Below are 13,555 nucleotides of genomic sequence, written 5' to 3' on the forward strand. Positions count from 1 at the left end.
TACACAGCATGTCATCTGACCACGTCTAAACATTGTTTGAAAAGCCTGTTGTCACAGACAGGGGCGAGACATAATAATTGTTTATATACGGGGATAAGAGCGCAGATGTTCAGAAGTCATTCATTGTGTTTCACTCAGTTTGCATAAAGTGATAAAAATAGTTGTGTGACTAATAAAAAAAGTGGGCTCAAACCCTACCAACTTTCTCACCTCCACACACCTAGCCAATTGCGGCACGAGGTGGGTGTGAATGTTTAATCAAGTTAAAGAAAATTGACTCGGCCTATCCAATTCTGACTTTGGAAATGTTGAGGGGAATGTTTTTTTCTGACTCTGTTTGACAATTTAACAAGCGTTTCTAATGGCATGTACTGGGTCCTCGAAGGAATAATTCATCCCACAAATGATTGTTTGTATATCAGTTACTCCCAAAAAGACAGTAAAATAATTCAAAACATCTGTTTACAGACTCTCAGTATAATCCAAGTCTCATTTATCGAGTCATATGCTCAGTGCTTAACAGACAGCCCTTTCTGACCGGGAACTAAACTGAAAGTCAAATTTGCCTGTACTCTCTTCAAAGCCAGACCACTGAAAAAAACAGTCATTTTACATCCCTGAACATGAGAGCTGCTGGTCTGCCACTGCCTTAATCAGTGAGTTTGTTTGTGTAGTTGTGTAACTGATGAATCCGAACAAACTCTTTAAAACACCACAAAAGTCACAAACTAGCACAAAAAGGCAGCAGCAGAAAAGAAGCTCTTGTGTTTAGTGAGGTAAAATTACTGTTTTTGTTAATGGAGTCTGGCTTTGAAGAGAGCCTAGATACATTTCATTTCAGTTCAGTTTTAAATACTAAGGTTTTAGTGTAAATGCAGGGGGAAGTACTGAGCATATGACTGGATAAATGAGACTTAGATTACACTGCATGAGCTATGTGAGAGTTTGTAAACCTTTAATATAGTTTTTCTGTTGTTAAATGCGCGCCCCTGTTACTTCAATTCATCAGGAGTTTTATCCATTTTGGTATTCTTTGTTCACCCTGAAGGCATGCAAGAAAAATAGCATTTTCTTCAGGAATTCAGCATATCACAGGGTGAGTCAGTGATATCCAGATGATCATTTGGTAGGTGAAGTGTTCCTTTAAGCCATTAGAGCTCTGCTTATTCCGCATGCTTGCTGCCATAATGCTTGCCTAAAGAAGGGAAATTATTCTGGTCACTCCCAGCTGTGCTTAACAAGGTATTTGTGGTCCTTGTGGGGAGAAATTAGGTCCTAGATGCAAAGTATCTACACCGTAAATACACACAAAGCTGTGAAGGATTTATGAAATACCCCTTAAACAACGAATGAAGACTGTTTGTAGTTTCCCTTTGTCTTGTCTGTGCATTATCAGTGCTGGGAATCTGTTGCATTATCATGGATGTTATAGTGCAAAGGTATGCCTTAGAATTTCTTCATCACACACAAACTGATATGGTACTTGTTTGCAATGATTACATTTTAGTTATCTTACAGAGTCTCGCTCCCTGGCTGTTTCACCTGTTGCTCTTATTGATATAGCACGCCATGCTGCAGTGTACACACCCGTCCACTTAGTCACATGCACACACATTAGTGTGACGATATTTGAAATGTTTTACGCTGCCACAATTTAATCCAATTTAGCCTGAGGGATCAATAGAAGAAAATCGGCAATTTCATTCTGACATTTCAGCATTCAGTCATATCGAGTGATTATTGTCTTCACATGAGCAGAGGCTCTGTTGCGCATTACAATAACTCTCCTCTCCTCTCAGAGTTCTTGCATTCACACATCCAACTCATTCCTATGTTCCACCTTTGTAAATTATGAATACGGCTGTGTTAAATAACCAAAATAGAAATGTAAATAATTGAATTCCCTTTCGTCTTCTTCCAGGCAAGCTGAGGAGTTGTATCAGAAGGTGAAGAGATTATTTGGTGACCCCCATCAGGCCACAGAAGACCTGAAAGCAGAGGTAATTATAACTTCTAATCTTTACTCCTTTGTCTTCGAGGTCCCTAAATTAATGACACGTTAACTTAATGCCTCCCCATCTGCTTCCCCAGATAAAAGAGAAACTTTCCGACCATGCAGGGAAGCTCCAGGACGCCCAGGATCTCCTCTACTCCGCCCAAGGAAAGACGAGGCAGGCTGGCTTACTCGCTGAACAAAACCAGGCTAACCTCACAGCCCTGGAGGTGCGGAAACTCACAAACTCATACACGCCCCACAAACACAATCAGAAAGCAATGTCCTTGAATGCAAAGTCATTTCTATATTCATGGTCACTGTTTTGAAATTACATGTAAAATGAACTGTTATTCAAGCGCACAAATTAAATTTGGTCATGTTGGTTTTTACTGTTGCAAGTAATGGATGAATAGGTAAAATATTGTTGAGCTAAAGAATGACACAAGCATAGACAATCAGCACTGTTGGATTCGACACATAACCCTGACACCAGTTTTTCAGATGAAACTAAATAAATTAGCAGATTTTGAACAAGAAGTGTGCCCTCTAGTGGAATAGGTGCCAGGTATTATTAAAATCAATGATCCAAAATTTTGGCCTTGCCTTCCTTAAATAAAAGAGGTCCTAAAACTCTTCTGCATCTGATTCTCGAATCTGATGCTCGCAGGCAGCACAGATTCCTAATAGAGCAAAACAACAAGCATTTATCAGGAAGATTATTATACATGTCCTAGAGGAAGCGTTCTGCAGTGATCCCACACACATACAGTGTACTCTTTATCTTTCTGTATATCTGTCTTTGTCTCTCCCTGACCCTGCAGTCTTTTCCGCTATAAAGAAAAGCTTTACTCCGGGAAGAAAGTGGAATATGCACACTATACACACAGGGGTTGTACTGAGTTCATATGTTATTTAATTAAATCACTAATTGTGTGTCCCTCGCGCCCTCTAACTGCTTTTGTTATTTTCAATAGCAGAAAATCCTCTTTATCATAAGGAGGTTTTTGGAACTAATCAGTACAGAAAATAATAATCTTCCTGAGTGATTGCACAGTCTGTCAATATTGTGGGAACCACAGATTCAATTTAGATTTGACTTCAGCAAACTAGCCCAAAACACTCCAACAGCCACACAGACTCTGACACAAAGTCCTCTATACTAATGCTGCGTATCCAAGTGTCCGTGCAGACCTCCATATAATCATTTTTATATTCAACTCAAGGATTGGTATGACCATACCGACAAATAAATCCAGTAGAAGAGCATCTTTGTCCATCAAATCTTGTGTGTGAAATGTTCGATCAACCAGTGATGTAGTGATTGCAGTTTTCTTGGCTGATTCCTATTTCTGATTTTTTTTTTAAAGTCTGACCTGTCGATTCTGATTTTGGCTAATAGAGATTTTCCTTTTTTGCTGAGAAATATAATTGACAGCATACACATATTTGGAACTCTTCCTTAAAAACATTGAAAAGTTCGGTTGGTATAGTAAATAATCCATGGATGATATCAAAGATGAGTGTCTAAATAACTGTTCATTAATGTCTGAGACAAAAAATTGTGTTCTCAGTGCTCAGACCTTTTCTCGGGTTTTGGGGGCTAGGCCAGATCACACTTGATTGACAGCTCCCTTTCAGCTCAAGTAACATTACCATTTTATTTTCCTTTCAAACTCTGGCATTAAAACATTTTGCTACCACAGAAAAAACTACCAAATCCATCAAATGACCTTTAATGGTAAGAAATCCAGCCAGAGTAACTAAAAAACTAGATTAGACCACTCAACACTTGTGTTTCTATTAAACCATACCTTCCACGATATATCTCCCGATTTGTTATAGCATTTTCCATTAATTTATTTAAAACAGTTATCATTAGCTTTTCTTTGTGAAACCTTAGCTTATTATTATTATTATTATTATCCCCTCCCTCAGTAGTCTGGTAATTATCTTGACTAATCGGCTAACAAGCAGACGAGGGTAGAGCACCCTTTTTGTGTTTCTGAGTTAAACCTCACGGACTAAGATTAGTGTTGAAATTATAAGCATCTTCCATTCACTTAATGTTACGTGAAATGGTTAGCATTGGTTTTGCTATGCTAATTTTTTGAGCTTCTTTTCATCTCCATAATTAAAATTGATTTGGGTGGTATATGCCAGTTGGTTTAACGCAGATTCCAGTTCAGTCCATTTTGGCTGAAATGACTAATCAATTATTTGATTAACCGAAAATAATCTGCAGCTATTTTAATAATTGTTAAAATGGTCTTTAAGCTATTTTCCAGTTTTATGGGTGTTTTGATCTTTTTAGTCTCATGTCATAATCATTTTTAGATCTTTAGATTTTGTTTTGAGGCAATTTTGATGACATTTCCTGGAGTTTATGACATTTTTAGGGAATTTTTCACTATTACTTGATGTTTTATAGACTAAACAATGAATTTAGGAAATTAAAATAATCATGAGTTGCAGCCCTGCTATTCATACGCTGGTACATCAGAATCTTGTTTAGCTATTGACTCTGGTTTTGTTTTTGTGGGTTTTTTTTCAGAGGAAGCGCTCTGCAGTGAGCGGGGTGAGACAGGATGCACAGGAGGTCCTTGGAGAAGGTGAACGTCTGCTGGAAGAAGCAAACCAGCTTTCTGAGAACATCAACAAGGAGATAGAGGTACCAAAGTCAACCGAGTGGAAACCTGTTAACTCTTTAAAACGTTAGTCTGCTGGTGAATATTCTGCCTGACGGCATGAGAAAAGGGGAGTGTGTAAGAGTAGAAGGATATCCCTTTTTTCTGCTCTATTTCGTCTTTGACTCAAATATTATCTGTGGAATGAAATACTTAATTTCTACCTTAAAAAAATAGCAAGGATACTCTGTTTTCTATGTGTAGGACTTGGAGGAAATGGGAAGAGAGCTGGGACCCCTTCATGAACGACTGGATGATAGAGTAACTCACCTCACCGATGGTTTAAGTGACAGTGGCCTGGCCAATCACGTACATGATGCAGAGGAACACGCCAAGCAGCTGAACGAATCTGCTGCCATTTTGGATGGGTAATGAATATTTTAACACTAACACACTATAAATCACACGGTGTCTACAAAGGGCTGGAATTAGCAGATGTCTAAACAAATGCATTGTTGATTTACAAAAACTTAGCCCATGATAATTGTGATTATCAATTCATCATGTTTATTGTTTATCAAGTAATACTATTAAAAATCAGCTGATTATAGTTTATCAACTGATAAGATCAGTTTTTTTTTCTTTTTCATGTCTGTATTTTTTATTTTTTACCCGTGGTAGTAGGGACCAGTTGATCAAAAACAGCTTTAATCACTGTGGGCTCTGTGGAATTTGGCCCAGTGGCCCAGATCTTCACCTATGTTTTTTTTAAATGTATTTATTTATTGATTTTATTGTCACCAGTCAAGTGCAAAATGTGAATTGTGGGCTAATGACAAAAATGAAAAAATACTAAAACAGAAAAAAAAACAACCTAAGAGCAAACCTGTTCAAACCGTCATAAGTAAACTTATGTCGAACGAACACAAGGAAAACGACCACACCAGGCCCAGGATGACTGGGCTCTCGCACTTGCTGCCAATCCAGGTCCAAGCTGCACTGATGCAAGGAGCCTCCATGGGCCTTTCCAAAACCAGACAACACCCACTCCCACTCCACCTTGGAGTGTGTCTCTGTAGTCACCTTCGCAGCTGAGTGAAGCACCCTCCATCATGCTGTAGGGTAAAAATACAGCGGCAAGCTTTGGGACAAACTTCCCTCACTGCGGTGGAGTAACGGAGATGTCGTTATATTTGGTAACCATGCAGAAAAATAAATCTTCCCCTTATTTAATGTTTGCCATATGTATTTGTATAACTTTAATTTGATCTGTGCTGCTGTTTACTGGAAGTTTGGTAGCCTGTGTCATTTATTTTTTTAATAATAGGCTGTCTTACCTAAAGCAGCTTAAAGTCACCCAGAATTTTATTTTTACTGAGCATCTTAATGACAAACAAAATAATGGCATGGCACATGGTCAGTAAGTCGGCATTGGTGTTGGAGGGTTTTATAACCCACTTCCACTCCCTGCTAGTTGGTTTGGGATGGCATGTAATGTGGTGGACACTCCAGGTGAATGCAGAAACAGCTCTGAAGTGTGTAGGGAGAGGGTGTAGGGGGTGGTTTGCGAATGGCCCTAACTCTGGCTTTTATACTGGAAGCCTCTCCTATGAGACAAACCACAGTATGTTGAAATCAATCAACCAACATATGCAGTCTTCACATACAAAAGCATTTCTGTACACATCAACACATTGATTTTTCTATCCTGACACAGAAATAGCATGACTGCATATATATATATATATATATATTTAGGGCTACTACAAGAGCGTTTTTGCCCTACCAATCGCCGAAGTGTGCGAGTGAACATGCCGTGCAGCATATTTTTGCTCACACAAAGCATGGCATAGCCTGGCTCATTTTGTGCATATGTAGCGTTGTGGTATAAGTAGGCAGAAGAAGAGGGAGCAAGACAAACTTACTTTTTGACGTCTCAATGAGCATTGTTTTATCACAAAACACAGTTTGCCTCACACAGGGAAATTATGAAATTGTTCACCCAAAAAAAAATCCCAACAAACTGACTGAAATAATAAATTGGCAAGCTTGAGCCATTAAATAACAATGGATAAAATAAAAATAACAAAAATAGGTCTGCATAGTCCCTCAAGCTGGCAGCGGCATGCGCACAAGATCTTTGGATTGGCTTTCAGAGTTTTGATTGTAAAAAATCATCATTCTTGCAAGTCCTACAACAACAAATAAAAATGGTATGATTCACACACTAAAAGTGAATTAAGCCTTGACTGACTTGCAGTAACTGTAGGCCTACTTTATGTTACACTGGGGCAGCCAGGAATGTATGCCAGTATTTTCTGTTTTTTTGTCAGTGGTGAAACATAGTAAAATAATCTCTTGAGAACTCTAATTCTGTAAAATTAGTGGAAACGATTTTGTAGGTGGCTTGACCAGCCCTCTTCACGAGTTCCTAAAACTTTTTTCCTGTTTTGGATTTGACGGTGTAAGAAATACCCCTCTGTACTGCTTACATATGGTACATTCTGGGGCCCCCTCCCCAATAAAGTGCGTTGGACTTTCCCATTTCTGGTTTGGCCGTTAGACCAAGAACCTCCACACGGAGGAGACACGGAATGAGTTGAACCCACGGATGTGTTAAAGTGAAGTCTTCATGAGGCAGAAAAAGCTCTTTTTCCGGGTATAGAAATGCGTGAAACACTTGGATCTATTGGCCCAAATAGCACGCGTAGTAGAAATTAAAGGCAGCACAACGCGGCCGAGCAGGTAACTTCCGCCGGCGGAGCGACCGACTTCCTGATTTGCGCCTCGGCTAGCTTGAATGGCGGTCCAAAAAAATTAAACTTGCGGCTCTTTTAGACTTAAAGAAATGATATCGAACTGGATGGTTTACAGCTAGACACGGGTAGAAGACGTTTCGCGGGGGTGTTGACGCTCAAAAAAATGATTTACTGACAGTCGTGTCTTACTCCATGTTAGTCTACGGGGCCAGTGTGCATCAGGCGAATCAAACGGTGTAATTCCACTTTCGGCCACTATGTCAATTTTGCATGAACGCATGGCGCACTTCCTGGGGGCTTGGTTGAACCAAACACTTGGAAATAATATTTCAGAACAGGGCGGTGGAGTTAAATTATGTGTTTCATTATGGTATCTCTTGCAACTGGTTGAGTATTTTGACGGGATTATTACTAAGATGTGTTGCATGGTAAACTGAAATTACCTGTTAGCTAACACTAGCTTACTATGCTGACCCGACAGCTAATGCTACAGCTAACACTTAAAGTCTAATACCACCTAACCCTGGGGAGGTAGTGCAAAAATGAAGTTAGCACATCACAACACAAGTAGCAACAATCATATTAGCTGGCAAAATGGATTTAAAATAAAATGGTTTTTTGCTGTGTTTAGATTTTATGTTCATCCTACTTTGAACCCCTAATGTTTGTTTTCCCACTTTTTAAATGTCCTTTTGGGCTGAATAACCTTCCTGTTTTTACTACAAAGCACTTTGTGTTGCATTTCTTGTATGAAAGGTGCTATATACTTAATACATATACAAAAAAGTTTATAATAATACTGATCATAATTATATAAATTACCAGACACCAGGCATGGGACAACCCCATGACAGGCTCCTGAATGTGTTATTGGCAAATATCATTTGATTGATAATGATCGCCAAAAAAAAAATAAAACCCAAAACAAAAGACAAGGATTCCATAATTAAGATAATTATTGTTTTTGTTACCCCAGAAACAAAACCAGAAATTTGATTGACGAACAAAACAAACTGACAATCTTTGAGTTCAGAAAACATTTATGGTAATAAAGTTAAATGTTGGGTCTCAGGCAGTCCTGCATTCAGGTTTTCATTACATAAAGAGGGCTGATTATGCTTTTTCTTCTTTCTGTCATATATTTACAATGTTACCATGTTGGATGTTTATATTAAATGTGGCCAAAGTTACAAATAATGAAGTATATGTATGTCAATACCAGTAATCCCAGTGAGGAAAAATCCCAGGCTGCAAATTACTCTGAATACTCTGTTGCTAGTGTTTTAAATTTATTTTCTACTTTGGAAACAAGTTAACATCAAGTTGTGATGGATTTCTTGATATGCTGATCTACCCCAGGCATGTTACTGCAAATGTTAGCATGATATACACAGCTACATGAAGTTACATACTAATGTAAGGGAAAGTGAACTTGGTTGCCAATTTTCTCATGGCTGATAAGATACAGATAACAGATCATTTCTTTTTTTGTTGTTTTTCATTACTTTAAGGTATGAAATGTTCAGATGTAGTGATTACAGATGAATTTAACATCATAGCTCTTACCTAACCAAATATAACTGACATCCCTACAGTTAACACAACAAAAACAAGAGCAGTGCTGACTCTTCAAATTAACTTTTTTTAATGAATTGCTCTGACAATCTGTCAAATCAGAGTAACAGTAGATTGTATCACTCAGTAAAAACATAAAAGCTTTCATATAACAAAAAGCCTACGGCTGCTTAGTGTGCAGATACAACACTGATGAATGCAGATAGATAGACTGTTGTGCTCAAAAAATAAATTTCATAGAACATAAAGCCTATCCTAAAGCCTACCTTGCTGACTGCGATGGCATGTTTTCAACTGATCAGGCGCAGCAGTATTGCGTCACATGCGGCATATGCATATGCATATAAACCTAAAAAAATGACCATAAAAGGTCCCCTTAAACAAAATGTGCGTATAACATTAAAAAAAGAAATAAGTTGACATCAATTTCTCTCTCTTGTCCTCTCTTTCCTCACAGTATTTTGGCCGAAGCCAAGAATCTTTCCTTCAACGCAACAGCAGCCTTTAAGGCCTATAGCAACATTAAAGCAAATGTCGATGCAGCGGAGAAAGAGGCAAAGGCAGCCAAACAGAGGGCAAGTGAGGCATTGGCACTGGTAAGTGGACACATAGAAGAACACATTCAGAAACACACACATATATTGACTAAATTCAAAATAGCAATTTCTTATTTAGGTAAGCTGCTTCCTCAGGGGTTTAATGAAGTATCCCATTACGTTTGTTATATTATCAATTCAGTATGAGAAAAACATCCTTTGCCCGATTAGTCTCCCTTTCCATGTTTTCCAATACTTTCTTTATTGAATAATTGTAAACAGCACACTTTCACTAAAAAGCTGAAATGTACATGTAAACTATAATCCACGCAATGCATACATACTGTAAATACCAAATATAAGCATTCTATCTAGACTATGAAAGTGTACTCTCAGCGCAAGAGATGGTGTGTGTGTGTGTGTGTGTGTGTGTGTGTGTTTGTGTCTTGCATGCAGTAACAGTAATGTAAGCCCGGGCTCTCCATTAGTCATGGATGAGAGATCAAAGCACTTCTCTGTCCCTCTTCTTCCTTCTTTTTTCTCTCCCCTCTCCCCTCTCCCTCTTTCATTATCATGACCACACACACCTGAAATCTTCCTTTTTTCCTTCTTTTATTTCCTAATTTATTCATTTTTTCTGCTTCCCTTCTTCTCCCCGTTCTTGTTCTAGTTTCAAACACCTTTTTGTTCATTTTCCATTTGTTTTCTTTTGTCTTGGTTATATTCCTCGTGTTTGATTTTTTTCTCCTCCCTCTATAATAGTTTATTTTCCTCTGTTCTTTTTTTGTCCTGTGTGCCAATTTATTTATTTGTCCTTTCTTGAACCAATATACTACCCTTTTCTTGTTCAACCCATCTCCACTTGTTTGCATTATTCACCTCTTTTTTCTTGAAATTCTTTTCCTTTGGCAAGAAAGAGGTAATGGGCAGAAGGGGAAAAGGGCTAAAAAGACAGTGAAAAGAGGCAAAGACACAAAGGCAAAAAGGGGTTGAAGGAGGAGAATAAACGTGAGGAGAAGTTAATTCTGCTGAATGCATTTCCTAGAATACCATTTAGCAATGCAAAGTAGTGGTGCTTTGATCTTACAGAAAGGTAGTATGCAGATTATTGCACCTTTTTATGTGTGACGAACATATTTTTTAAATTCATGTGTGCGATCTAATTATTCTGGAAGCAATTATTGTGAAGGCATGTTAAGTCTCAGATTTTGCATTGTTGTTATCTCTGTGTGTGTGTGTGTGTGTGTGTGTGTGTGTGTGTGCGCGCAGGCTTTAGATCCAGAAGTCCCAGTAAAGGAAGCAGCTCAAGGTGCCCTTCAAAAGAGCCACAGATTGTTAAACGAGGCTAAACAACTTCAGAATGATGTCAAAGGTAACCATAAGTGTGTGTGTGTGTGTGTGTGTGTGTGTGTGTGTGTGTAATATACTGCACACAGGACACTACTGTACATATTGTAGTTGACAGTATAAGCAGTGTAAAGCCCAGTACAGTGAAAACTTGCGACTACTCGTAATGTGCTGCACTGCAACGTCCTGAAAACTTGCTAGTTATCATCAATGCAACAAGAAGAGACGGTGTATCGTCTGCATTGCTTTGACTGCAGACGGTCTTTCAAAAACTGCCTTGGACAAAAACATATTGCTGCTTTAAATAGTTCTTCGCTAACGTGGAATGTGTATGGATGTCACTCCTGAGGCCTGTTTACCCCTTTTCTCTCACTTTTCCCCTTGTGTTGCATTTATGTATTGTATGTGTTTTACTATGGGTTTATTTTTTTAATGGAACTGATTATGATTATGGTAAAATGAATAAATAAAAAACTATCTGCAGTTACTCCATGATTTCCAGGAATTGCGGGACTTTATTATAGCTGAATATAATTTGCAGCTATCTAGAAGATTAATGAGGTTAGTGATAGTGTGGTAATGGTTGCAATTGCAATTCTAGTAGTAATGAATGGCAAAAACACACAAAATGACCTGGGTTTCAGACAAACAGTATTCCCAACAAATACTCGACAATAAGTTAAATAACTAGCGCCAATTTATCAGTCAATCAGCACCTAAGACGTGCACATACGACGAGCAACAGCAGTGACGCACCGCCCGACATTAACACCCTGTGAGAACAGTAACTGACATACGTGTAAACAGCTGCGGGGATGTAAATGAGACAGACTCGGGCTTGGTGTGGACAGAGGGCTGTTGTCAGAGATCACCACAGCAAATGAACACGCCGTCTGCTGACAGTTTGTAACTGACACGGCCAGCGGACTTTGCTTTCAAGCTTATTGGCTGTTGAAACAGGTGACATGCCTTATGTTCTAAAACCAGACGCTGGCGACGTGACAAGCTAAATTGCTGGTGACAACATCAGCTGGCTTGAGTCAAGCTCAGACTGGCCAGTTCACACCGCTACAACTTTTTTTCTGTAATGTTCTAAAACAGATTTGTCTTGTCACAAATCTTCGGACTTAAGGATACAGGTGGGCAAGTAATTGTACCAGGAGCTGCAGTCTATAAATGGACTGCAGTAATATCATATACACAGTATACACAAGTGTTTTGTTTTATTCATTTAAAACAGTTTCAATTATAACAATGTCACTCTTCTCTTGCCTCTCTAGACTAACTGTCAGTCACTTTTCCCGTTAGGGAGGCGAGGAAAGTATCTTTTTATGAGCAGGCAGCCTGGCTTCAAATCAAACTACCATCATCATTTTTTTTGTGTGTGTGTAGAAAATGCAGATGGCGTGGCTGGGCTGAAGGGCAGAGTTAAAGCAGCGAGAGACAAAACCAAAGACCTGCTGAAAGCTGTCAACGGAACCATGGCAACGCTCAACGCTATTCCCAGCGGTATGACTGCACAAAATACACAGTGTGTACAAAAGTGTGTGTGTGTGCGTGGGAGTGAGATGAAGAGAGAGTGGATCAATATCACTGTGCCGATAAAGGTCAGTTGCTCTGGTAAACTGAACTTGACACATGTCAGTACTCACAGACACACAGAAATGCACTGCAGTGATACTGAGGTTGTTGAACCGCAGTGATGCACATGGCTGCATTTGGATCAACAAGCAGAAAAGTGTTAAATACAGCCACTACAACTTGTAAATGGGATGACCCTGGAGGTTAACACAACATATTTATTTCCAATTTAAATCCCTGCAAGTGAGTGAACCCAAAACTGTAACATGTCGCAGTCGGATCACTCCAGACTAAATGGTTATCAGTTTGATTTTTACAGGATTTACCTGAGCTGGTAACAAAATCAGATGTTTGGTTAGGGCTGAGGTTCAGCAATGATTATCTACTGTTATCTACTGATGGGTTTGCAGTTTCAATCATAAACACTAATCCTGGTACACACTCATCTGCAGCAAAAACATTTGGTCTTCATGGTCATAAATCTACAGGAGAGTAAATAAATTCCATGATATTAGGTGAGCCAGTGATAAACAACAAAAACAATATTTTACTGATTATAATGCTGCGTTCTTTCAGAAGTCAAAACTGGGAATGATGTCATATCCAAATTGACTGCGTTTGACTTTGATAAGTCAAAATACCAATAGAAGCAGGAGTAATACCAGTTCTTGCCAGATTTACTGTTGTTTGAAATACAAGTTGGTAACAACCCATTATGTGGTATTTTGTGCATACAAACATGTAGGAACAGGCCCATAGATAAAAGCTGGACACTGCTGTGTGTACAACTGTTAATAAGACACAACAACAGAACAACAGAAGTGCTAATAAACAGTATGTTAGTACAGCTTTCACTACTGCTGATGTGCAGAGCAGCTGACTTGGATTTTGAGTTTAGGTTCAGAAATCCTGTTGAACAAGTGTTCCCAATGTACCAGTTGAAATTTTCAATGGGAACTCAAAAATTCAGACTCCCATTGCAGATGGATGCACCATTAGTGACCTCGATACACTGAATGTACTACAAGGTCAATGTGGAAGTGTACAACGGGCCAAAGCTAAAGATACAGTATTTCCCACTCTATTTACGTATATGTAAACAAACTATGAACTTTGTGCTCATCTGCATAATACACT

At 38.8% G+C, this 13,555-nt stretch overlaps 1 protein-coding gene across 1 annotated transcript in view; it reads left to right on the forward strand.

Moving 5' to 3' along the window:
• Nucleotides 1–13,555, forward strand: part of lama2 (laminin, alpha 2) — a 198,697-nt gene that overhangs the window by 141,402 nt on the left and 43,740 nt on the right. Inside the window, exons 40-46 of the mRNA XM_042503943.1 lie at nt 1,922–2,000; nt 2,092–2,223; nt 4,548–4,664; nt 4,885–5,048; nt 9,412–9,550; nt 10,760–10,862; nt 12,230–12,346. Of these exons, the coding sequence (XP_042359877.1) occupies nt 1,922–2,000; nt 2,092–2,223; nt 4,548–4,664; nt 4,885–5,048; nt 9,412–9,550; nt 10,760–10,862; nt 12,230–12,346 (851 nt within the window). The remainder of the gene's footprint in view (nt 1–1,921; nt 2,001–2,091; nt 2,224–4,547; nt 4,665–4,884; nt 5,049–9,411; nt 9,551–10,759; nt 10,863–12,229; nt 12,347–13,555) is intronic.

The sequence above is a fragment of the Plectropomus leopardus genome, chromosome 16 (assembly GCF_008729295.1).
Source record: "Plectropomus leopardus isolate mb chromosome 16, YSFRI_Pleo_2.0, whole genome shotgun sequence".
NCBI classification, from domain to species: Eukaryota; Metazoa; Chordata; class Actinopteri; order Perciformes; family Serranidae; genus Plectropomus; species Plectropomus leopardus.